General features: G+C 40.4%; 1 protein-coding gene across 2 annotated transcripts in view; it reads left to right on the top strand.

Moving 5' to 3' along the window:
• The first annotated feature begins 336 nt into the window (after positions 1-336).
• sfswap (splicing factor SWAP) overlaps positions 337-27,061 on the top strand; it is a 51,721-nt gene continuing 24,996 nt past the window's right edge. Inside the window, exons 1-14 of one of the 2 annotated variants that reach the window (XM_084572745.1) lie at positions 577-718; positions 1,912-2,056; positions 2,488-2,651; positions 5,565-5,696; positions 8,158-8,234; positions 11,562-11,787; positions 11,972-12,072; positions 13,723-13,861; positions 17,254-17,524; positions 18,262-18,414; positions 18,562-18,655; positions 22,626-22,695; positions 23,523-23,626; positions 23,735-23,864. In XM_084572745.1, coding sequence (XP_084428871.1) covers positions 2,028-2,056; positions 2,488-2,651; positions 5,565-5,696; positions 8,158-8,234; positions 11,562-11,787; positions 11,972-12,072; positions 13,723-13,861; positions 17,254-17,524; positions 18,262-18,414; positions 18,562-18,655; positions 22,626-22,695; positions 23,523-23,626; positions 23,735-23,864 — 1,690 coding nt within the window. In that variant the 5' untranslated portion in view covers positions 577-718; positions 1,912-2,027. Of the gene's footprint in view, positions 719-1,911; positions 2,057-2,487; positions 2,652-5,564; positions 5,697-8,157; positions 8,235-11,561; positions 11,788-11,971; positions 12,073-13,722; positions 13,862-17,253; positions 17,525-18,261; positions 18,415-18,561; positions 18,656-22,625; positions 22,696-23,522; positions 23,627-23,734; positions 23,865-27,061 lie in introns of both variants that reach the window. The other variant, XM_084572744.1, reaches the window with a different exon arrangement.

Raw genomic sequence — 27,061 nt, 5'->3', positions numbered from 1 at the left:
TCTCACATCTTTCTTATTATTTTAGAGTAAATTGACTATATATTTACTGAAATAAATCAACGATGTATGCTTTTATTTTATCTATAAACTCTTTTAAACAACTTAAACGGATAATGGTCTTGTATTCAATGTAGACTTGATTCATCGCAGCACATTCGACACATTTGAAAAAGACTAAAGTGGCGAATAGCGAATATGCAGTTGATATACATATTTAATATTTCCCCAACTGCTACCGAAAAAAATATTTAATATTATTAAGTTTGAATAATTCACATTGTTAAAACTTATAATTCTGCAGCGTAAATGTCGTATATGCCGACATGCACACACAGCTACTTTTACTCTCTTTCCAACATGGCGGCGCTCAGCATGTAGCATTTTGTCTATGGAGAAAACGTACGGATTATTGTGACATTTAGACCACCTGCCGGCTATTTGGTTATAAGAAAACCTCCACAGTACCCTTGTTACTGTTTTTTCTTGTAAGATAGTGTGTTTCCACGAATATCCGGGAGATGTATCGTCGCGCAGCGGCAAAGAAAGACCACAACAACAAACCGGCGGTGAAGGATGTGAGTGACAGTGATAAATACGCCGACCTCTTGGTGTTCGGCTATGCCTGCAAACTCTTCCGAGACGACGAAAGGGCTGTTTACCACGAACATGGAAAACATCTTATTCCATGGATGGGGGACAAGAGCATCATGATTGATAGGTCGGTTGAACAAACTTAGAACCGAAACATTATGCTAACCATCTATGCTGTCCGTTAGCCTGTTTCAAAATGCAAGGGACCACTTGGAGTTTGTCTTGCAGAAGCTTGGGAACACCAGCAACTGGCGACGAATGTTTTATTTCTTGCCTGTTAACTTGTCTTTGGACGTACCTGAAATGACATGAAATATTTTCTGAAGTTTTTGCTGTGACATGCTAACATGCAAACGCCTTCCAGTGTTTGCTAGCATTAGCCTTGATTGGCCTGTCGTCACACTCAGTTACCTGTTGATAAAGACGCCATCTAAAAATACTGTACTCTAAAATAGACTACAGTAAGACAAGTGGGTTGGAGATGATCTGTTTAACTCCGCTATCAATACGATTCGTCTTTACTTCTAGCTAAGTGCACTTCCAAAGCTGACAAATTAAAATATACACCTACGCCAAAACTTTAGGACCAGTGAAAGCAAATCCATTGTATTATGACAGTCATGCAACAAATCCCTCTTCATGACTGTTCATGTTGAAACTGAATCAACGGCTCTCTAAGTTATTTAAAACAAACGGCGCATATCGTCATCTTTATGAAGCTGAGAGCAGTACTTGGTGCAGGACTATTACATGCATTGCATTCATTTTCACGAGTGTACCTAATGAACTGGCAAACTAGTGTATTTCAAACCCAAGTTCTGCTTTGGCTAGTTGAAATAGGCTTTGCATCTTGGCATGTTAGGAGAATTTCCTCTGGGAACTTTAACTCCAAGGACAGTGGCTTTAAAATGAAAAAGTACGACACAGGAGAGTTTTCATTCTTTCTGACCATTTTTCCTGAAACATTCTTTCACTAAATGACATGGGATTTTAATATTCTTGATAAAATCCAGAGGCAATTTCTGTCCAAGACTAAAGTTACTGTAGTTAAGGTGATTCAAAATATCCCAATGCTGATGATAAACTCACATTCGACTAACAAAAGCTTTAAAGGTGCTTTTAACCTTTCTGAAAAAAGTTTCTGCAGCTGAAGGAGTCTTGCTGTCACCTCCTTGCAGAAGCTTAAACACAAACGAAACTGCTCTGAACAGTGCAGACAGTTTTATTGAATCACCCTGAACTGCAGCGACCCAACTTATGTTTCATTTGTACGGCCTTTTATATGTGTGTCTTTATTACATAACCCAGTTTCTTCCCCAGCAAGGTAGGCTAAGGGGTCCTTCCAAACCCTGAATGCCAAACCTCGGCACCCCATTTCTTTGCCTTCATGAAGAAACTGCAACAGAGAGATGGCGTAGAGGGACGAACCCTGGAAAATGTCGTCCATTTGGGTTCTTACGGATAGGTATTTATGTGCTCGGGTTTGTGTGAATGTAACTTTCTTTGCAGATGTAGAAGTAATAGGGGGGGAATTGAACCCTGTAAGGTAAGAGACGAGTTGCTTTGTTTGTCTTTCTTTTGTTCTTATTTTTATTTTATTTTTTTGCGGCGTAGTCTGGTTGGTTTGTAAGACTTGTCAAGGAAGAAAGTAGAAGTTCAGACCTTTCTAGATATACTAAGCCCAAGGACTTAATTAAGTCATTGTGTATTTAGAGAAAATGTCAGCCCGTCTATATTTTGCATTTATAACCCCTCGTGGCAGACTTACAGAGGTAGACCAGTTTTAATGTTGTAAATTGTGGGTTTTAGGTCCCACTGCCTTGGTAAGTAGGTCCATGTTTTGTATAAAAAGCTTTGTGGACTTCCTTCTCTCTAATCCTTCTTATCATTCAACAGATACGATGGGCGTGGTCACTTACATGACCTCTCAGAGTATGACAGCGGGTCATGGAATACATCCTACCAGCTGTCCGAGGAGGAGGCCAGGATCGAGGCGCTGTGCGATGAGGAGCGGTACTTGGCCATGCACACTGACCTGCTGGAGGAGGAGGCAAGACAAGGTGGGCAGGATGTCGGTTCTCACATTCAGTTAAAAAAAAAAAAAAAAAAAGAATCGCGCCATTAAAAATCTGAAAATATGCATGGCACACCTTAAGGTTAACCTACCCCTCATGGGTAATGAAGGAGGGAATTTGATGTCTTTAATTTCCTAAACTGAGTATCTTCTTTCACACTTAATGAAGGAAAACTGTTGTTGTTGGTGCAACATCTCTCATTAATCATCTTTTGAAGAAGATGGGGATCTTTACCCACGTGCATGCTATGCTTCTGTTTAGTTTTTGGAAATTGGAAAGTAGGTAAATGAGTAAACGTGATTGAAATACTGATCAACACAGGCAGCTGACATTTAGATTTTAATACCTGTGTGGTGGGGTAATTAGCAGGGCGAGCCGCATCTGAACACTGTCAACATCACACAACCTTGGCACATATGAGGTTATTGCTTATTACTGCTTTTATAACTCATCCCTTAGTCATGGACTGTACGCTGTACGTCACTGAAGCTCAGTGTGGTGGTTGATCTCATTATGTCTCATTGTATAAAAACAGCTCATATAATATATAATGACTTCATCATTATATGAGCTGTTGTCAGTGTTGTCCGGCTGTTTCATGGTTCATCTTCACTGGCAGCGCTTACGCTTTTGTCCAGAAAATTTTTAAATTCAGGCGTACGTTCTCTTTTAACAATTTTCCCACAGACCCCCACTGTGGAGAAAATGGCGAGTCTTTCTGTACAAAAAAAATAAAAAATTTAAAAGTGGCAAATTACACTTGTTACGTGCTTTAATCTTGGTTTCTTAACTCAATTTGATTTTCTAGGACAAATCCTCAGAGCAAAGTGACATCCCCATCTAAGGCATTTTCAGCTTTTTTTCTCTGAAAGGGACCGGCTTTGACTCTGAGCTCAAACGCCGCCATTTATATAGAAGTCACTTTTGACTCCTCTGCGATACTTGCATCTCGGTCATTTTACACTATAATGAAACTGGCTGTTTTGATGACAAAGGACCCGTCTGAAAGACAGACTTAATGACTCTAATTGAATTAATAAGCCACAGTTTTAAGTGAAATATGGTGTCTTACGCTCAAACTGACAGGACAGAATGAGTCAGCTAATGGTTTGTGTCACACACTCACTGCAGAAGGTTCATCCCCGAGGCTGGTTTGCCCTTGAATTTGGAGGCCTGACCCCATTCACTCGAGCTATTACCCATCTGTCCGTTAAAAGGACAGTGGGAAAGCACAAGAAATACTCATGGTTTTAGTTGGAATTTTGCCCTTGCTATTTTTATATGGTTTCTATCAATTTCCGTTGGAACGAGTCAGTTACTGAGGCTAAGTGTTTATATATTTTCCTAGAGAGCAGTATGATTTCTATCTGTTCTTGCTATTAATTAGTGCTCTTGGACATTCTCATTCCCTTAACAATGTCACTGTAATATTCAGAGCACCAAAAATACAGATATTATATAATAGATATCATAAGTTATTATTAGAGAGTCTTGTTCGAAGTATAAATACCAATAAAAGATCAGTTTTAAAGTACTTTTCAAGTAGAGTGTAAACACAGTTTCAAGAGACCTCTGTCAAGTATCAAGGCTCAGCCAGGGCATCATTGAGCAGTGATCTCCAGACACCAGCAATCATTTCTAGATCATAAAGTATCAAAAGTTAGAGATGTTGGTCACACATTCTGAAGTGGTTTGTTTGTGCTGTGAAAGCGATCTGACCTAATAATAAGCTGCGCTCAGTGACTCTGACCTAAACGCCTCTTATAGCCAGCTGCAATTTGCATTGAATGAAATCAACAGTTGCTAGCAACAAGCTGCTCTCACTTTCGCCTTAGGGCTGCGACACACAAAGCTTATTCATGGCTCTTGGCAAATGGTGGGACGCTGGTGAGTGCCTGCGGCCCTAATTTCTTGGTAAAAGTCAGACCCCTGTGAGCAGCTTGTTGGTCAGTTGAGCGTGTTGAATAAGCCAGCAGCGGGTGATTTCACTCTGCTTGGTAAATAAACACACAAAAAGAGAACTGGCATTGATGAAAGGAAGCAGACAATAAAGCGGAAGTGAACCAACATTGTTCAGGAGAGGCCAGCTCTGTGATCTAGTGCATTTTATATTGTCCCAGAACCAGTATGGTGAGGTGAGAGGGGAGGGGATGCCACAGTTAAGGCTCATTTAGGGGATTGCAGAACTTGGACTCCGTAACCTACGCACATAGCCAACACTAGTGCGAGCCATTTATACTTGTGTGCAAAGTCGAGTAATACAAATGTCTGTATCTCCGAACCTCCTCAGTTAACCTTTGCCCAATGTGTTCCATCTTTATTCACCCAAAACAATAAATTTGAAAATTGTGGAGATGGAGAAGCAGCCGGTAAATGCTAAAACGAAAACACGCTACTACCAAGCAGACCAATCACAGCTCTTGCGGTCTCCTTCACCGTGGCGTGTAGTTACATTTCCGGGGAGGTGCACGTCAGGCTATGGTGCTAGGGTCTGAGTATACCGTGTGCTGTTGCCGTGTGCAAATTGACGCAGAAGCCTAAACTGCCTATTAAGCTTTGCCACTACTGGTTCTTTATACATGTCTTACCAATGAACAGAGTGAACACGTTATTTCTGGCTTAAAAAGAAACCAAACCAGGAGAAAACACAACTAAGTCATTCACAGATTTATACCAGAGCAAACTAATTAGAGGTTTGAAAATGCACTAAGAATGTCAGTTAGTATTTCGCACTAACTAGTAATTAGTCATGTAGTTGTAATTGATACAAAATGTACTTACTTAGATAATGTATGTTTTCCAAGGCTATGGATAGAAGGACATGATCAATAAGTGCACTTAAAATGATCATCAGCGTCAATTTGTCTTTGTTCTTCTGTGTTTCCTTATCCTCCACAGAGGAGGAGTACAAACGTCTGAGTGAGGCGCTGGCTGACGAAGGCACTTACAACGCGGTGGCTTTCAAATACAGCGCCGACTACTACGACCCCTCCCAGCCCACTGAAGAGGAAGACGCTAACAAGGCGGCTGGTGAGAACGATGCAACGCTAGCGCTACAAAGCACAGGGAATATGCAGAGTAGTGCTTTGCAGATTCAAAGTCTGTCTATTTTCTGGTCGCCCAATGTGACACTGATGTGCTTCCGATAGCTTACGAAGCATCCCTCTGGACTTCAGTCATTTAATTAATTGGATTTAATCAAAAATAATCACATTGCAGTGTTCATTTAAATGTTCTACATGAAAACTTGGCATCTTTGGTATGCCACTTATGTATGTTTGACTGCTGCAGTCAAAGCACCCTTGAGGTTTTTCTCTGAAGTTGAATTTCTGCAGTGTGATATGACCCCCAATCTGATTTAGACTACTAATCACCTCTCACCACCAGTCCGGTTTGGTTTCCATCCACATTCCCTAACTTAACACATTAGGGATGCACCGAAATGAAAATTCTTGGCCAAAAACCGAAAATGAAGACCCCGAGGCCGAAACGCCGGAAGAAATTATTATGACGATTTTGCAGCTGGAAATCAGCATCGATCCACTGTGCGGTTAGACTGAGCATATTTATTTTATTTTTATTAAGAAAAATTGGTGCACTGCACCTGTAGAAAAATAGCGCTGTCCCTTTAAGAAAGACGGTAGTCGTAATTGAAGTTGTGCACAGCTGTGGATGTGTGCCGCTGAACGGGCATGTCGCAATAAAAAGTGAAAAAGCAAAACAAAAATGTTTGTCTTGCTGTTTGTTTTGGAGGTGCAGCAGATAAATGATCAGACTAACATTTATAACATTTTAAATACGCGATCTACCCGCACTGCCTTCGTGATCTACCGGTCGATTGCGATCGACGTATTGGGCACCCCTGCCTTGCCACTTGAAATTTCAGTATACCACGTTTTGCAAATCGCTATCAGTGGGTCTTATAATATTTATATAACACTTTATATATTGAAATATGTCCACAAGGCAGACATGCCCGTGCTGGCTGTGGTTTTTGCTTGCGTCATTACAACATCCTGTTTCCGGCCGTGTTGTTTCGGTGATTAAAGTCTTTCGGTGGCTGAATATTCGGTGCATCCCTATTACACATTCTCCTGTATTTTTGAGGGCCCTTCATTGACGCTCCCATTGATGCCCAGCCTCATCCTAACTGTAATCTAATTTCTTATTCAGACTTTTGAACCTAACTTTCCACAAATATCCTCACTCTTAAGGCCTACATTTTAACTTGTCCCCACACTGACAGACTCACAAGCACACACGCGCACTTGTGCAACTTTAAATATTTGATGGAGAGTTTGCTGGAAGCACTTCCAGTGGCTTCGTAGGTAAACGGACTAGATCCCTCTGGGGAATTTGTACATCTGTGTCCATGTCTTCCAAAGCTGCCGATGACTGTAGAATTAAATTGGAAGGTATGCATGTCTCTCTGGCTATTTTGATCTGAACTTTTCCTTTAAAATATTTGATATTGTAAAACAAATGCTATGTTAATACTAAAAACTGTTCAGTACCTCCCTCACTACAAAGCACATTATAGACTCGGAGAGACAGCGTTTGAGCTGACGGATACAGACACACATAATCACAGTTGAAATCAAATCATTATCACCGTTCCTTGCTCCTGAGTGAAAGCCAAATAAGCCAGAAGGTTAATTGCGGTATAATTTATCACATGTCCCCTGTCAAAACATGACAAACATGTCTTATTGTGAACCGCCCCGTAAAAAGCTCACATTAATTGTTACTCAGCCATTTTACAGTACACCTGTTAATTTCATGTTCTGTCAAACTGAGGAACTTAATTTGAATATTTAATATAAATTAGCTGAATATATTTAAATCGACCCACTTTGCTTTCACCAGCCCACTGCACCGTAGCAGACTTCCTTCTTTTCTATGTATATTGAGCTGCTGAGTGGATGTGCAGCCGTACTGCAGCTTTGAATAAAAAGGACGTTGTACTTTTATATAAAAGCGAGAGTACATCCATTTTGATGGTTTTGTTGTGGAGTGCAATTATCAATGAGGTTCACATAATATGCCACTTAAGCTTTGGCTGCGTCGTTCAAATACAGTTTAGTCAGTCCTGACGGTTCAAATTCAAGATGGAGTGAACACCAGCGGTTTCAGATCGTACTGGAACAGCCTGCGCATGAAACAAACGCCAAGTGAAATCAATAGACATAGCAAAAAGTCTTTATCGCTCTGCAAACTCCCTACAGTACAACATAAAAAAATAAATATCTTTTCCTCCTGACCTGTGTGTTGTTACAAAGAAGGAGTTAAAGGCTAGGGTGACATTTTACTCTGATGTTTTCGTGTAGTTGGGAGAAGTGTGGCGGGCATGTGTTTCATCCATTTTTAAAAATGTTTTTGGAATTCAGAATTACAATCCCTGTTTAGATATCCAGTAGGGGATATTAGCGTTTTGTACCAAATGATTAACCGGAGTTAATCTCGTTCTTTTTGTGCCTCTAAACACACGCAGAGGAGACAGAGCCCGAGGAGAATGAAGAGCCATTCGTAGCTCCCGCGGGGCTGGATATCCCCCCTGATGTGGAACTGGTGAGTGTTAGATGTTCTGCTGCCTTGCTGATGCCGGTACCCCACTGGGCCCATATATACAGTATGCATGTATTCTAGTATGTGATTAGATGTTATGTAACCATGAGAAAATACACAGTATCTGGTGTCAACTAGCAGTTTAACAGTATGCAAAAGTCACAATTCACTGCAGTTTAAGACCAGAAAAATAGAAAGTGCAGAAATTAATATTTTAATAGTTTCTAATCAAAAATTGGCCTCAATTCTAACTCTACCAGTAAAGGAATTCAAATGCTGTTATACTGCTAATAAGAAAAGACAATGCCAAGTATATAATAAAATAAAAATATATGTTTTGGACAAGTGCAGCATCGTCATAATTCAGCACAAAGTGAAGCTACCTTTTTCTCTTTTTGTCATCACTGTTTGATAAAAACATAACTGGATGTGTCAGTAGCAAACTAAGGAGAGCTTTTATGCTTAACTTCTGTGTTTTAACACATTGTACATGTGAAATTAATGAAAGTAGCACAGTGTCAGATCAGCTTTAACGTTTAACAATGCTAGCAGTTTGTAGCTGAAAGACGATAACTGGTGCACTGCCAAAACGTTCCAGGTGGACCTACGCTACTACAACAGCTTTTGTTTAGCTGATGCAATTACACAATGATAAATAGACGTCTGACGATAATTGTTTGGATCACCGGGCGTACCAGCTGAGAACATTTATTCTCATACATTATGGTACACTTTGTTCAGTTTGGCATGAGTACACATACTGTTACACCCCTACTGTCACCCGTCCTCTCGTGTGACCACACTCAGCTGTAGATTTGAAGAATGTAGCCGTGAAGTCTCATGTCACGGCTCACCTTTCTTTAAATACTGAATATTGTAGAAATTAGGATTATTGACAATTAATTACTGTAATGACGTATTGATAAATGTGTCAAGAACCGTCTCATTGTTCAGTCTGTAAAATGTCATAAACTAGTGAAAAAAATGTAGTTTCCAAAGCCCAAAGTATGTTTTCTGACCAGGAGTCCAAAAAGAGCCAAATACTTATTTTCATAATAAGAGAATAAGAAAACCCAAATAAATTATAGTGACCTTGCAATCAATTGCTAATCAGAATTGATGCTGATGAATCTTCTGTCATTTGCTTTACCAGTCTAATCAATAGCCACTGAGGCTTTTTCTTTTTGAAATATTATGGCGAAAGATTTATGTCAATAAAGTGTTAATGATTGTACAGTCCTTACTTGAGTGCATGTAGGTAAGGTTTCACAGTGACACAACATATAGCCGTAGCAGTAGACTGACACGTTTAAATTAAATTTGCTTTGCTCTCCCTGCTGTCCGCCACTAGAAACTTTTCAGTTCCCCATTGCTGCCCCTTTCTTATGCATGAGAAAAAAAACAAGCTTGAATGCTGCCATCTACTATGTGCATATTCAATACTAAACAGAGTATAACACAGCCAAGACTACAGTGTGTGCATATGTACAGAGCACAGCATAGCTGTGGTACGTTATATATATAAATTAATAGGCTCTATTCCCTAGATTGTTTTTGAGGAACACAATTCTTTTGTATACACTGAAGGGTGTTTCTCATCTAGCCTGATCTTATCAGACTATGAGTCTGGTAACATGCCACTGGGACATAATCAGTTTCCACCGAAGACTCAAGTTGGGTATCTCCAACAGTCCGCTCTGATATTTAAAGTTACATAAGTTGTAAATAAATATGCCTGACACCCTGAAATACTAACAGCAGCAGCCTAAATTTGACGCTGACCTTTTCCTTTGGCTTCTTGATGAAAATACTCCAGGCCTTTGTTCGAAATGATTTGGCTGGTAAGTTTAAATTATTGATATCACCTGAAAAGGCGGATTTATTATAGCTGATACCAGTCCATTAATATACGTATGCCAGGATCGGTCCTGACACCTATCCTTAGGATAGAGACGCACCATTACCATTTACCATTATTAATTTAAAAGCCTTATCGGATTTCACCTTTTTTTTTGATGAGCGAGAGATAGAGACGAAGAATCAGCAGGGAAAAGGGAAATCATTTTTTCAGATCCAGGTTTTTATGCATCTTAGACCAAAAAATTACCAAGAAGCAAATACTTAAAAGTACAATGCATTTTATAGTGCTGAAATTGTTTATTCTTTGTAATATTGTATTTGTTAAACTAAGATTACTGAGATGGTAGCTTGAGTACGCTGCATGCTATGGGTAGAAACAATGTGTATATCCGTCAAAAGTTCTAGATCAGATTGGGATTCAATATGGCTACCAGAGAAGGCACTGCTTTTGTGTGCATAAATGAGAGAACAAACGGCTGTAAAATCTACACAGTCTATACTTTGAGCGTGCTTAGTGGGTAACGCTGTTGTTGACTTAGAGGTGTGAGTAAAGCGAAGTTTATACCTTTGTGGGACGCCGTAACCTACATACGTAGTCTACGCGTTTATATCTCTGAACCTCCTCAGTTAACTTTTCCTCAATGTGTTCTATCTTTATTGATCTAAAACAATCAATTGGAAATTGCGGAGATGGAGAAGCAGACGAAATACTAAAGCGGAAATATGCTACTACCAAGCGGGGTCATTCACAGCTCTTGCGCTCTGCGTCGCATAGTTACATTTCTGGGGAGGTGCACTTCATTTATGGCGCTGGGGTCTGTGTTGTCGCCGTAGCCTCTGCATCAACTAAATGCAGAAGTCTCAACTGCCTGTAAGGATGCTTTCCCTGCCCGTATCACAGAAAAATGAGCATCTCACACACTGTTCCCCTTAATGGCTAAATTCTTAAATTGAAGTGGAGAAGGTCCTTGTATGTCAGGAAGTCCTTGGCAGCTTAAAACACAATAATGGCCTATTGGTGGTGGACGTTAGCATCTCTTTGGCCAGTGTCTTGAAAGGCAATATTTATTTTTATGACTTTCATCTTGATGAGATATGTGTTTTCATTTGAAGATTACTGCACTTCCCTGTACTCTCTCGGTAATGACAATGATTAATCATTAAAAGCACACGAGGCGAACAATGATAAAGAAATTATGGACTGTTTCTTGTTCCACTGATTTCCAGCCCTTATGTATTTGCGTGGTGAATGTCACCCACCGCGAGCATGTGAGTGCTTGACATGAAAGCATTTCTCAGACAAAATGGTTGTATCCTTGGCTTGAATGCTCTCTGTACTTCACATTCATATTGAGTCACTCTTATCCACTGATTAAGATCAAAATATGTTCTGTTGGCAACTTCTTTAAAATATCTTCCAGAAACAGAGAATGTAAAAAATTAATCTTTTCTTTACTTTTTTTTTTGTAGCCGGCAACCGTCAAGACTCACAACATTATTGAGAGGACAGCCAACTTCGTGTGTCAGCAGGGGGCTCAGTTTGAGATAGTGCTGAAAGCTAAGCAGGCCGGTAACTCCCAGTTTGACTTTCTTCGCTTTGACCATTACCTGAACCCTTATTACAAACACATCCTGCGGGCCATGAAGGAAGGTCGATACAACCTCAGCTCTGCCAACAAGCAAGAGCAGTCGCAGGGTGAGTTCACACTATTTCTGTGAGGTACAGAGTGCCACATACTCTAACTCATGCATAAATGTCAGATCTGTAATAGATTATCTATCAATTAGTACAGGAAACAACATTTGCATTAATTCTGATAAACATTTTTGTACATGCACACATTCATTCATTCATATTTCTTTTTGCTCTCTTGACGTAGAATCTACTTCTGATGATTCAGACGAGGATGGAGATGGCAGCTACCTTCATCCCAGCCTGTTTGCCCCTAAAAAGAGTTCTCGTCTGGAGGAGCTTATGAAGGTAATACAAACTGAGGACCCAGTAATGAGTGATACGTTTACGGTTGATACACAGTGTCTCAGTCCTGTGAGAACCATTTATTTCTAATAGTCTGAAAAATCAGAGATTCATGATCTTCACTGAACCATAATCTGCTTTTTTTTTTTTTTTTTTTAAATAGCTCAACTGAAACTGGTTTATTACATCATTTTTATTATAAGCATCTGTAAATACACAGATCAGGCATAACATTATGAATGAATAACACCGATTATCACTTCATCACTGCACCTGTTAGTGGGTGGGATATATAAGCCAGTAAGTGGACATTTTGTCCTCAGTGTTGATGTGTTAGAAGCAGGAAAAATAGGCAAGTGTAAGGATTTGAGCGAGTTTGACGAGAGCTAAATTGTTACGGCTAGACGTCTGGGTCGGATAGTCTCCAAAAGGCTGGCAAGTTTGGTCCGATCCAGTAAGTTACTGTACACATCACATGGATGGCCGCGAACACATGGCACCAGGATGCACTATGGGAAGAAGGCAAGCCGGCAGAGACAGTGTGATGTTTTGGGCAATGTTCTGCTGGGAAACCTTGGGTCCTGCCATGGCTCCTGCGATGTGGATGTTACTTTGACTCAGACCATGTACACATTTTCATAGAAACAGTTTTCCCCGATGTCTGCGGCCTCTTTCAGCAGGATAATGCACCCCGCCACAAATTGTTCATGAATGGTTTGAGGAGCACGACAACAAGTTTGTGGTGTTGACCTTGGCCTCCAAATTCCCCAGATCTCAATCCAGTCGAGCGACTGTGGGATGTTCTGGACAAACAAGTCCCCTCTTTAGAGTCCCCACCTCACAACGTACAGGACTTAAAAGATCTGCTGCTAACATCTTGGCACCAGATACCCCAGGACACCTTCAGGGCTCTAGTGGACTCCCTGCCTTAATGGATCAGGACTGTTTTAGCAGCAGAAGGGGTGCCAACACAATGTCAGGAAGGTGGTCATAATGTTATGCCTTATCGGTGTGTGCTGCAGTTCTGTCTGGTAGCCGACCACTGACTGCCACTGAAATGATACATTATTTATTTACATCCCTTGTGCTGCCCACATCTGTTACTGAGACTAATACCCACCGACTCTGTTCCGTTTCCCTGCCTTCATGCTGTTACAGTTTTTTGTTAGTGCTTTCATGTGCCTTGTCAGGACAGTCATTAGTCTTTGAGCAGCAAGAATAGAAGCATGTCTTTTTAAAGAAGCATAATGAGCTCCTTTTAGTAAGAAGCTGTCTAACAGTTGCCTCCTATCATGATCTCTTTTCAGATCATCTATTCTAATTGTCTACTAAAGACTCGCATGTTCTGTGTTTCGTGCGGTTAACTCTTTAATTCTGTTGATCTTTTACACTGCACTGAGATGACAGAAGATGGCTATATAAAGTTGCTTGCATAATAGTAATTAAATCTTGCACTGTATTTAAGTACAAGCTAACACTGATTCACTGTCTCTGACTGAGAGAACATGCATAGTATATGCACTGTATTAAAATGGTAGAATGGCTCTGTCTCATATTATACACATGTGGTGTGATCTCAGATGCTGAAATACTGCAAAAAATAAAAATGTCGTGGTACTCTATTTTCACAAAGCTGACCTTGATCTTTTGCAGCCTCTTCGGGTAATGGACCCAGATCATCCTCTGGCAGAACTTGTGCGAAAAGCCAGACAGGAAAGAAATGGGACTGCGACAGTGGCAACTAAATCAGAGGAACCTGCATCCACTACACCAGCGCAGTACACTGCTGACCGTGAGTATAGTTTCTGAGAGACACAACACCACATGTTGGTTGTGTATTACTGTATTTTCTTTAGTCTATACAATTGTTTTCCTTATTATTTGCTTTTAGCCTGGTAAGTTTCAAACAAGTTTCTGAAAACAATATAAAGGCTTACACAACAGGTATTAAACCTGCCTATTTCCTTTGACCACCAAAAACTGCAATGTAACGTCTGTTATTGAGTATATAGTGTTTTCCGTCCGCTGGTCATTCAGTGCAACTTCTTGCGCTGCTGTTAACTGTAGTCAATAATTAGTGTACAGGGATTTTCCGTGACGTGGCAGCAAACTAATTATCAGTTCAGAGCGCCTGCAATGCCAGACTTCCTGAAAACAAAGAGGACCTGACCCAGACCAACTCTCAAATCCCAACAGAACCTAGGTTCTGGGTCAGGTCAGCTTTAAGTAGATGTGTGGCCTTGTGTTTGTAGAATTCCAATCAGCCTAATAAGTTTTGATAACATTAACTGCACGTACTGCAACAGAGGTCAGGGGATCAAAATTAATTATTTGATTGTAGACAATGTACATTAGACACATAATAAAGAGGCCATTGTTCTTGTTTCACCCTCTGTCTGCTTTGTTGTAGCACCTATCTCTTTAAGGCTCCACCCCCAAAAAGCCCACTCTGCTCTCAATGGTCAGCTGGCCCACTGTTGCTTTTGGTCAAATGCGGATAAAGCAACAAGTTAAGATTCATTTTCAAAAAAAGCCAACAATAAGACGCACCACACATAGCAGCAAATGGGTGTTGGGTATGGCGTGCTGCAAATCAAAAGTTGAGGTTTTTTTTTTTTTGGATTCGTGAACCAATCATATGCACTTGTTTTACCACTTCTAAAGGGATGGCGTCAGCAACAACGTGCCAACAAGTCTCATGCAAGTCTACCAAGTCTACTATGGGCATTTCTCAAGCTTGAGACATGCTCTTAGTAAATGAAATGGACACACCAGAAAGCGCATAAGCCTCAACTCTTACAAGGCTCCAAAATAATAATAAATGCTTTCAAAGGAAGAGATTAGATGAATCATAAAATCTTGAAAAAAGTGTCTGAGTTAATTTTTCTGGGGACATTCTAAGATAACAGTGTACCCTAAATACCACAAGACCCACGGCTACTTCTCTCTTAGACACACAATTACGTAAATTGCGTTATGAGCTACTTTAGAAGATCACTGGAGGATGATTGGCAATTCTGAGTCTGCCTTAGTATTGAATTGAATTAATCATCCCCATACATGAAGTACACAGCATTAAGATGGAATATCATTCAAGCTTTTAAAATAAATCAAAACGTCATTTTAAATCGAATGAAGCTAAACAATAGAATCGTCTTTATGTTAAAGAAAGATCATCTGGTGTGCAAGGCCATAAGTGCATTCATTCATAATGAGTCGCATCTACCCTGCCTCCAAGTTGTGCGTCACAAATTGCTGAGGTAATTGTGCCATGTACGGGCCGTGCTCATCCTTGTCTGAAATAAGTACTTAAATATAGCGATGGTCGTTGGTCCCTGCTGACCCGTGAACGTTCACTTGTCTTCCTGAAATATATTCATCCCTTAGACAGTCGTGTGGGCTGTACTTTGACCTCATCTTTGGTGCTGGAATGGGGCTGTTGATGTTTGTAAATTGGTTGTGCATGGCTTGGTTGCTTAATGCGGCTGAAATGCACTGTTGCTCAGCGCAGATGCTGTTCATTTGTAAACCAATGACGCTGTGCTTTCGTTTGGTCCAGTGGCTTGTCTTTTTATTTGTGTTTGTTTGTTTTGCCACCAATTATAACACATGAGTCGTGTCATCTTATGTCTTAAACTTAAGAGCCTGCCTTAGCTTAGTGAATATAATCATTTGTTTTAATGGTAAAAAGTATGCCGAAGACTCATCAAAGAAACAACTAACTTCAAATTAAAAGTCGGTCAATGAAATCCATCTTACAATTTATTATATATCTGGTTGGCCAACCACTGAACTTAATTGTTTTTTTGACCTTCCACGTACCCATCCTAAGACATTATCCTGTATCATGTGTTGTAAATGAGAGCCCCTGCTTTGGCTTTCCATTTTCTTGACTAGAGAAAATTGGATATCATTAAAGTCAACCAGCTCAGTGACTAATGTGTTAATATCACACTGTCTCCATTTGTTTTGTCCCTGTCCCAGTTTTGCCCCCCTCTCCACTTTCACTAAATGGCATTTGTAATACAAACCCCTTGATAAGAGAGACATTTTTATTTTATTTTTTTAGCACAGGTCACATGTTGATTTATAGTTTTTTAATTCTGCTTAATAAATAAATTGGTGCAATTGACACATTAAGCGTATCATAAAAAAAAAAGCATAAAACGACCACAGTCAAAGCAAGCATTGGCAACAAAAGGCCCATTACACCTCTACACCCCTAACTCCTGAAGTCCGACCTCATCAACCACATTGTATTGCTGCCCAGTGACCAATTTTAATGCAGCTGCCTTCTTTTTGCTACCACTCTTAGACACAGTGTAAAGTATTTTTAATAACCTGAATCTCTTGGAGTGGCACTTCTGTTACTTAGGCTGATGAACATTTTCATGTCCTTGTTTCTATGTAGATTTGCAGACTGCAAATGACGGGATTGTGGTCAGAATAGTACTTAAAAAAAAAAAAAAAGTTCTTGGAAAAGTTACTGTGGTCGTAAAGGGCAATCAGTTTGTCTCGCTTTCCTATTTTTCCGCCGACTTGAAAATGTAATTTCGACAGTGATTGAGCTCATATGTGACGTTTGAGTTATTTATAGACTCACTAAACAACCCTGGTTTGACAGCTTCCATTTCTGGTGGCGGATGGCTTCTCCGTGACCTGCTCATATTCTTTACCAAGGTTAAAATGGAAAGATTGTATGATGCAAGTCAGAAATGAATTAGTAAATCATCTTGTAACTGTTATAAATGCTCCATCATTTCCCATAAAATGTAAGCATTTATTTCACAGTGCTTCCCACTTCTCAACTTAACTATACGGGGGGGGGGGGGGGGGGGGGGGGCAGAGAAACACCCCTCACTCTGAAGCATGGAGGAGAATCAATGATTATGGCCGTGCCAGACAAAAACTGAAAATTACGATCCTGCTAAAGCTGTTATTTATTGTACGGGTGCGAAAATGGATTGCATTATATTGTGCAGTTTGTTTTCGCATTCAGAGGCGCAGCAACTCATCCATTCATTCATGTACAAAGCCAGGGCAGTTTCGTCTGTACATCCCAACTACCGACACAAAGCTGTGTATTCACCCATGGATCCCACTTGAATTGATTGAACTGTTTGTCCTTTTGTCAGGCACAACAGAATTATTTCATGTAATTATTTCCCCCTTCTTTGTCCGCAGCAAACGCAGCTGCAGTGTACTACGGATACTACATGCTCCCAGATGGATCGTTCTGCTTAGCCCCGCCTCCCCCAGGTGTAGATGCCACCTCGTACTATAACAGCATGCCTTCGACTGTCATGGCGCCCCCTGCATCTTCTGAGGCTTTGCCTCAAATGGCCACAACAGCTACTCCGGCTGAAACCGTCACAGTGGCAACACCAGCTATAGCACCCTCTCAGGTCACCGCCTCTGCTGCTCAAGTGTGTGTACCAAGTGTACCAGAAACCAGGTAGGATCTGAACTATAATCTAATATACTTTTAATTTTATTTCATGATAGCCTGGACGTCATTACAATTTTCATTGAAATTTGCTTTAACAGAAATTAACTAATGGAAATCTGACTTGATGTGTTCATAATTATATTAAAGAGTCTTGATCAATCATAATTGGTGCTCACTACTGATTTCCTGAGTCAATTTGCTTTCACATTGTCCCTATTCCACTCAGTTCAGTATTGATTCATTTAGAGATGCTTCAGTTTTGAAACAATTTTGTTTAGTTATAAAATAGATTTTCACAAGACTAATATTATCATTGCTTTCAGAGCTTTGTGGTATTTCCACAATATTTTACCTCTGGTTGCCACGTCTTCCAACTCAGGCCTTACACCGCTCCTACACCAAAAAATCTCGTTGTGCAGCTAATGGCTTATATTTCAAAACTCAGTCCAAGAATGTTCTGTAACAATAACGGATCTTTCAAATTAATTTCAATTTGAATCTTAAAATGGACCTTTTTAAACCCATCCCTAATCATAATGACATTGATCCTTTGTTTGTTCAGTCAGAGTATTTAAGTAAAAAGCCTAATTAGCTGTTTGTGTTTTGCCTTGCCCAAGCGTTTTAGAGGTACAGGGCTTGTGGAATTGTTTCAAATTGTGTAAATGCATAAAGCAATTCAACACAAATGTGAAGACAGGACACTTCAGATGTTAAAATTCATCGCATCTTAAATTTCCCCTCAGTTCTAAGGTTGAAGCACCAGTTTCCACACCAGCAGCACCAGCCATCATTCCCCCACCACCTGACATCCAGCCAGTCATAGACAAGCTGGCCGAGTACGTCGCAAGAAATGGTCTAAAGTTTGAGGCCAGTGTCCGTGCCAAGAATGATCCTCGGTAAGTGTTCTTACCAGGAATAAATCTGTCGTTCTAGGAGTGCTTATCTGTAACTTTGCCTTCAGATACTGCTGTGCCCCCTCATCATCCTGGGTCATCTTTTATGAATACTCATTTAGTATATGCTCTTCTTTCTGTCCACTGTAGGTTTGACTTTCTGCAATCTTGGAATCAGTACAACACCTACTATGAGTTTAAGAAGAATTACTACATGCAAAAGGAAGGAAGGTATTTTCAAGAGGTATTATGAGTTTATTTACCTACCTATTGCATATGAAACTTATCTTCCTCAGGTTCTTTATCCCTTAAAATTCCTGTCCCAATCTTTGCGCCTTCAATTAAAATGTGCATTTTTACACAAGAATGTGTTTGATACAGTAGGACTGCCTCGTAGCCAAGTTCACAATGAGAAGAGGTTGTCTAACCATGCACTGCACTCACAGTCAACCTTGAAATGAGCTTCTTTTTGTGGTTAATACGCCCGGACCTGCCATGCTCAGATTCGATTAGAGATGTTGAAATGATGGAAGAGTATAACACCGAGAACAAGGAAGAAATTAAATGTCAAGAGTATTGTCAAAAGTTTGATCCAATTTTCTTACTGGGGAACAGAGCAGTACACTAGCTTATCTCCTCATCCAGTCTTGTTTTTCCGCGTTCAAGGATTTCAAGGCTCACAGTTTTGCCACAGAGGTAATTCCACCTGTGTCTCCCTTGTTTCAGAAATGAATTCAATTGAGAGCCTCTTGAAATAATGCAGAATCCCGCAGTTATCAAAAGATTAAATATTCTTGACACAAAGCGATTGATTTACTGAGAACATGCTTTAACTCTGTGCCTCGGCTCAAGGGTTTTTCAGGCTTCATGGCTGATCTTTGGTGTTCGCTCATGTGTTTCTAAGCCATTGTTCCCATCAAGCCATTATCCCCCTCAGGAGCTTATCATGTGATTTGAACAGGTAAATAATTAGTTGGAAGGATAGATGTCTCATACAAATGAACATACAGTATATCTGTATAAATATTATTCTTGCTTCTGTTCATGGTTTTAGTAGTCTCCTTTTTATCACGGCGTGAAAGGAAAACGAAGTGAGCAAGTTTTTTTTTAAAATAAGGGATTTATCTTATGACAAATCAAATCCATTAACTTGTCAGAGTGCAGAGAAGTGTGTCTTATTATGACGCAGCTAATGCTGCTTCAACAAGCAGCTGCTCGTCTCTTATATCAAGAAACCTGCCCTGTGTTTGTGATTTGCACCGCGGTCAAAGGGATGCAGACACTGAAGATATAAGATACGGTTTCATAGTTAATGAAATAATGAGTAGATAGAAGTATATAGAAAGTCACCAGTTTATGTTTATATGCTGGGTTTACACTCAAATTCTCCGTCACACATGTTTTTTTTTAGCTTGTGTGCTTTTCCTGCTCTGCTGGGGCCTTCTGGGAATACCTTATAATTTAAAAAACATTAAAGTAACTTTTCCTTTTGTTGGAATGTAGCAGTACCCATGTCACCATGACAGGCGGTTTCTGGCTTAGATGTGGTTGGAAATCCCAAACGAGACTCCATTTTAAAAGATTGTATTCAGTCAAGAATAAATCATTTGTTCATGTTAAGTTGGATTTGTAATAATATAGTAGAGATAAGCTGGATTTGGACACAGCACTGTAAGCGTATGTAGGAAATAGAGCACTATAGCAGCTTTCATCCACTCTGTTGTCAGATTATCCACAATTAAGTCAATCTTACACATCAAGTGTAATGGCCGGACATATTAATATAACGTGACAGTTCACCCTCACAGTGAAGTGATTTAATTTGTATACAACAGTGAGCGTGTTTTGCAGAATTTATTTTTGAATTCATTAAACAATAACGTGAATCGAGGTTAAAGTGATTTCTCAAGAAATCAGGGAAACGAAACAAAACAGACATTCGTGGCACAACTAGTTCAGTAAGTGAAATGTGAAATTTCAAACAGACGACCCTTTGTTAGTCTAGTGTCTGGTCTGCTGACCACCAGTCAGACAGCTCCTTCCCATTGTCACCTTGAGCCTAGGTAACGTGGAAGCAAGTCAGCTAAGTGGAGGCAGTTAGCAGCTAACGTGCCAAGTTTGACAGACATTGGAAGAATTATTCGTCTTTTCGGTTTTTATGTATGTTTAGTTTTTATAGGTTTTAACAAGGTTTAATGCTAATAAGTCTACAGGTTTTTGATATTATTCTGTGGGCATAGACTCCATCTTGCTATTGTTTGGCTAAACTAGCAACAGTAACATGGGAAGTGCATGGTGGTTAACAGACCAATCGGAAGGCCAACAATGGTTCAGGACACGTTTTTCATTTTAAGCCCATATGAAGACCCACCATTTCCCTTGAGCAGCCTAACTTAGTTATATTTTGCTACAAGCAAAGGAAGAATTATTACCTGCTGAGCTATCCTGTGAATGTAAATGTGAGCACGATCAAATTCCTGCATTTTCAACGAAGATCTTCCCACAGTGGAGTTTTTTTGGAGTTTTATTCTCCGGGGCCTCGGTAAAGCGCTTTCACCGTTGAAAGCAGCGTTCAGCTCCAGTTGAATAGTAGGAAGTTGCCTTTGAAGCGTTCTTCAGTAGATTTTATCTATCTCATGAGGTTACGTTTCTCCCGTGGCACCGGCTTCATCACCACTTTTCCATCTCATCCCATCAGTAGTTTATATTTGGGATGGCACCTAAGAGCACTTGGCCCGCAGGTATTACTACAGAGGGTTTCTGGTTATCTTGCACCTGCACAGCAGCTACCTATAAGGGCTTTGTGAAGATACTTTGTTGATGCGAGGAGCAGCAGCCAGATAAGTTTATGGGAGTGGCAAGAGAAGCGAGTGAGAAGCAAGAGGAAACAAGTAAAAGTTAAATGAATCAGTCCTGTTCAAACACAGTTTACATAATGACGTTACTTGCCACCTCCAGACTCGACTATACGTCACTCTGTACTTCATCATTTAAGTTTTCAACAGATCCCCACAGAAAAATCATTTTGATTAAATGAATGTGAACAAAGCTCTGTGTTAATTGCAGTTTAGGATACAGGAGGTTCTGTTGTGATGAGTTGAGCTTAGACAATTAATAGAAAAATGGGGGGGACACAAATTAGCCACAGATTAAACACCAAAGTACTTCATTTATAAAAATTAATGCATTGTTAAGTTGCGGGCTTTGTGGCGCTGATAATTTAATTTACTTCCATATATTTTTAAACAAAAGTGACCGCAGTGACGCGCGTGTTGCCTCAAAGTGCTTTTCCCCCTCAAACTGGATCCAGACGCCAGTGCGGATTCAGTAAATGGTGTTTTCCTGTGAGAAGAGGTGTTGATGTGTGAGAGAAGGAAAGGAGCTGCCAATCATGTGTTGTGGACGAGCCTTAAAAGACTAATGCTGCACACAGTTTGCCTCTTTCTTACTTTCCATTACGGCGCCGCGGCCGTAAGTCTCTGTAGAAAAAAAATTGGTCTCATCAGACTGACTCAATTCTAAAGAGCCTCCCGCTTTTGTTAATGGTATCCAGCCTCCACTATAGAAATACAAAGGTGCCGAAGAACGCAACATTAGGCCAGAGCCATAATGTTCTGTTCTCCACGGGTGCTTTTGGTTTCTGTACGGAAACATCCACTGTAGCGCAGCGGGTAGACGTCTAACCTCAGATGTGGATGCAACCCCGCAAATGAATAATTATAATAATTAAAGGGAATGGTTTTAGTTTTGTTGCAAACCAGTGGAAAGGAATGAGTCATTCTAACATTTCACATCCATCCATTAACAATATTATACAGCGAAGAAGCACTACAGACACTTGAAGGAGTGTTGTTTTTTTTTTGCAGCTACCCTTCCAGTTTAATTTGCTTTTTTGCAAGAAGCGACACAGGAGACGGACAGTTTTTCGCAAAGCGTCTATTTAAAACTTTCCTAACACCCAACTTTTCTCACGTGCCGCTTCCGTACGTCCAACCCGCCACAAAAGAACGTCATCTAAATAAATGAAGGCATGCGGTTTTCCGTGAAATCTCATTTTCAGCACCATCTGTCTCTTGTCAAAGTTGTGCTGGTTTTCCCATCATTAGGATCCACTCCAGTAAAATACAGTCAGCTTTGGGTGGTATTGTGTGGCCTCCACAACGTGTTTAAACACAAGCTGATCTTCTTCTGTCTCCGTTTTCTCCTCCATCCAGAGCGGGACGGCAGAGGATTGTGATGAGCTTCAATCGGACAAGTCGGCCATGGATTCCAAGCTGACAAAAGGTACGACACTGACACAAGCGAAGAGACACAAATACACAGGCCGCAACCGCAATGGCACTGGCACTTCCTCTTCTTTAGTTCATTCCTTTATTAAATGAGATGCAAAGCCTTTGGGGTGTTTTGTGTATGCCAGTATATACATGAGTGTATTTACTCTAGTGTGTATGCAAGTGTGCGCCGTATGTCGGAGTTTATGCACAACCGCCTGTTGGTATTTATGCTGGCAATTTCATTTGGCGATATCAGGCCAGAAATGTGTGTGAAAAGATGAAAGGGTCTGCTTACCACTATGCTGGCGGGAGACATAAACATGCACATATATGCAAATTGAGGCACGCACTCGCACAGACAGACAGTCGGGATGCAGCAGATCACATAACAGGCCAAGGAAAACGAATAACTCGTCGGAGGAGTATGTAAGCATCCGTCCCTCCACAATAAGCATAAGGGTCCTATAAAGGTTACTTCTTCAGGGAATTGGCCGCACTGTCACTTTTAGAGGAGAGATATTTCATTATATAATAGAAATGACTGTGTGTGTGTGTCTGTCTGATTCTTGTTTTGTAAAGTCTCTTTCACCGTTATGTTTTCTTCATTTCCTTTTGACACTTCTTCTCTGTTGTGTTCATCCATCTTTTTCTTATCGCTTTGTCCATTCCTCTCCCAATCCTTCTTGCGGCCTCTACTTTCTACCCCGTCCTGAACTTTTCTCATACACCTCATACTATTTTCTTTTCACTCCCCGGTGCCACCATGCGCTTGTCTACCTGTTCCTCTTAAATCCTTTCTCGGCACCAGTTTATTCTTCTGTCTCTGTCACATTACAGCTTCGTTTGCCCCCATCTGTTTCGCCATCAAGGCAAAGGAAAATGACATGCTGCCACTGGAGAAGAACAGAGTTCGACTGGATGACGACTCGGACGAGGACAAGGTCTGGTCCGGCTTTGTCTATTCACTGCACACGCTGTAGATCCATTGATTCAGATTCTTGAACGTATTGTCATGTAAAAATACTTTTTTTATATGCATTTGCTTGAAGTTGTTAGAAGAGCAGGGGCTGGAAGCCATGATGGCGGGAGCTGAGACCGTCGACAGGGAGCCTTCTGCAAGCAGTGCCCCGGAAGAGAAGAGACCCACCCTCAGTCTGGAAGAGTTGGAAGCTAAACAAGGTAACATTATAACAATTTGCAAAAAACGATACCAAAAATAAAACTTGGTGGTATTTTTGGGTGTGTGGTAACCAGTTAATTAACTTAATTTGAAGACAACCTGGGCATTGAAACTAACATCTGCCTCGCTCTTCTTGTGCGGCTGAGAAGATGCTAAAATAGAACCAGATGGTGATTTTCTCTCCTTTATCATCATTTATTGTAGGCCTGCTCAAACAGATTGTTTTTTTTTTCATTGTTAGCAAATAAGCCGCTTGCTTAGGAGACATCTCTTTCACACCTACTGGCATTTGGTTGTTTTCGGGGAGGGTTGGAATTGGTAGAAAAGCAAAAATGAATAAATCTACTCTGGCCGCATTATAAATTCTCTCAACATGGTGTACCCAGCAGTAAGAGACGAGCAATGTAGTACAGTAAACGGCCCTATTTATCTCCCCCAGAGGCGTAACAGAGATGTATGTATTCTATTACTCTATTTTTGTGTCTCTTTTGTTTGGTGGTAGATATAGAGGATAACAGTCTTTCCGAGCTTCCCAATGCCTTTCATGTTATATTAGATCCATCTGCCTCAGAATTCATACGTGTCCTGTATCAGGTTTACGCTTTAAGGTTGAGCTGAAAGCTACTACATGAAGGGCCAAGATTTTTTAGCCACATGCAGGCTTCTTTTTGCTTAAAGCTGATGTACCTGATGTTGATTTGTTGGCTCTGGTTACACTCGTACAACCGCCATGTTGATCTTCTTTTAGCTTAAAAAAAAAGAACAGTTTAAGGACTCATGATCAGAAATTTAAAAATGTATTCCAAAAAATATCTAATCCATTTGACCTAACTTGTTAACCAGAGAAATAAGCTCTCTATAACAAAGTCTCTGCTGCTCAAAATTTCTGCTGTCATCTCCCGAAATAACAATCATGCTATGCCTGCAGAAATTGCTTGGTACTAATGACTGCTGTGATAATGAGAAGTTGGGTGCTGAGATGCCTGCTTCCTCCGCGAAAGCTAAATTCCTTAATTCTTAAGCCATAGAAAAAACAAATGGCAAAGAATAATATTACAGCATTTTTTCCGAGGATGTAAAACTTTCGACAAGAAATGTCAGTTCAGTCTATTCCTGATGGAGATATTGGTGAAAGTTGCAGACTGTTTCAAACCACATATAAAAAACTACTTGTCATGGTTATGTTAATGCTTTATTGTGTAGTATTCTACGTATTATGCTGCACCATGTATAGATGGCATTATTGTATAGTCCTCCGCATCACCAGCACATGCTGGGCTGCTGAGGAGCAAGATGTTGACGTATAAAGACCAGCTTGGATTTTTAAAACATCTGCAGAATATATATACTTTGCCTAATTTTCAAATGCCTTTAGACGTAGTTAGCAATGCAGACAAACAATAGTCTGAAAGAACTGTTTAGTTACTAAAAAAAAATAATTTATTGCAAGAAAAAATTCCCGTGTGCCTGCAACCAGTTACCAATTTGTGAGTGGAAGAGGCTGGTGTTTCTGTCAGGAGTTGGTAGAGGCCAGAAAATGTCCTCGGTACCAAAATGTTTGGTAAGAAAATAGAAAAAGAGTTGGTCAAACCACGTCTCCCCTGTGGTACCATTTAAACACAGCAGAAAAAGGAGAGGCAACAAGATGAAGTCATTACTAAAGCATTGGTCAAACCTCAAACAGTAGAAAATGAGGTGAAAAACACTGAAGGGAATATGGCATTTGTGTCCGTTTTTTAATATGCGCTTGAATGGAAACGGTTCCAGCATTTATTCAAAGTGGTGTGGTCAGCTCATATAAGTCTACAACTCAGAAGATTGTGACAAGCTTTGTGATTTTATTAGATTTCTTAATGAGTTGTGTTTAAATCTTCCAAGCTTGAGAACCTCTTGTAAAGAACCACATTCAGTTCTGTGAAATATCTTTAACAACACGAAATAAAACCAAGCAACGTAGTGCAAAATTTATATTTAGCAGTTTAACAATCGTTTTCTGTGCTGTGGAGTTTGAAGGGGCTTTCAGTTGTTTGGCCAAACTCCCTAGAGACATTGTAGGTCTTCAAAGACACGGATTTCAGCGTTTCGCGAGATGGAGAAAGACGGAGCGAAGGCGTAATAATCACCCATAGACCTCATAGACAGCTGCGAAATAGAGCCTGAAAAGACAGACGGATGGACAGACAGCCAACGACAAATGTGCTTCTTTTCACCATCAAGGAGGTTGACAGGTCCCGTTTAGGTTCAGTGGAACATCCTTGGAGTGTAATGGCCTCCTTTGGAGTTGACAGGCAGCCAGAGAAAGAGGCTGGAAGAGCCTAATAGAAAGCTGACTGAATTGGCTTTGCCGTGCTGCAAAGTAGCTGTCAGTCACAGCGGGCCTAACTTGATCAGATAGCAGGAGAATCGGAGGCGGACAGCGAAAGACTAATCCGTGTTGCCGGACTGGAAAACAGCCCCTCACACTTAATGCACACACACTTAACGCAGTTTCTAGGGATAAGTACATAAGTGCAGTCATTTCCTAGTCAATATGTATGTTTAAGAGTGACGGTAGAAGACTTTAAACACCCTATAGAGTCTAAAATAGCACCTTTTAAATCTGTGTGGACATTCTGTTAAGAAACTCTTCTTGTAATATAGTGGTCGTCTGATTTATATGTCTCCCATATTTTTGACTCAACACAATATCAAACCAGAAAACTCTCTTATATATGGGCCTTTTGAAGTTCCTTTCAGCTATCTTTTATTTTTATGTTTTTTTTTTCTGCTCTCTGGTTCTTTCTCAACACTCCTATGAGGGCCTTTTTTCCAACTGGACAGCTTCCAGCTCTGATCAGTCATTTTAAATAACCAATGTGTCATTTTTATTATCAAGCTACTTTTTTGATCAGTTAATTAAAAGAGGAGAATGTGAGAATGTTTAGGATTTTGCTTTATAAGTGGTTGAAACTATGACTATGGCAACATGGCAATAGACTGAGATTGGACCAGGACTTGGATTACGCTCCACTCGGTTGTTGTTCGCTGCATTCAAATATGATTTGCCTCGGCAGCCGGCCTATTTTTAACCCCAAAGTGATAACGGTAGCCCCGGCGGTTGCATAACTTAAACAACTTGTTTTCCGCGAGCATTTGCTTTATACTTTTCTCTGTCTCGCTCGCGTTGTTGCTCTCGGTGCCCCGTTTCATTCTCCCT

Source organism: Chelon labrosus (genome assembly GCF_963514085.1).
Source record: "Chelon labrosus genome assembly, chromosome: 22".
Taxonomy (NCBI): domain Eukaryota; kingdom Metazoa; phylum Chordata; class Actinopteri; order Mugiliformes; family Mugilidae; genus Chelon; species Chelon labrosus.
This window is presented reverse-complemented; position numbering and strand designations above follow the sequence as displayed.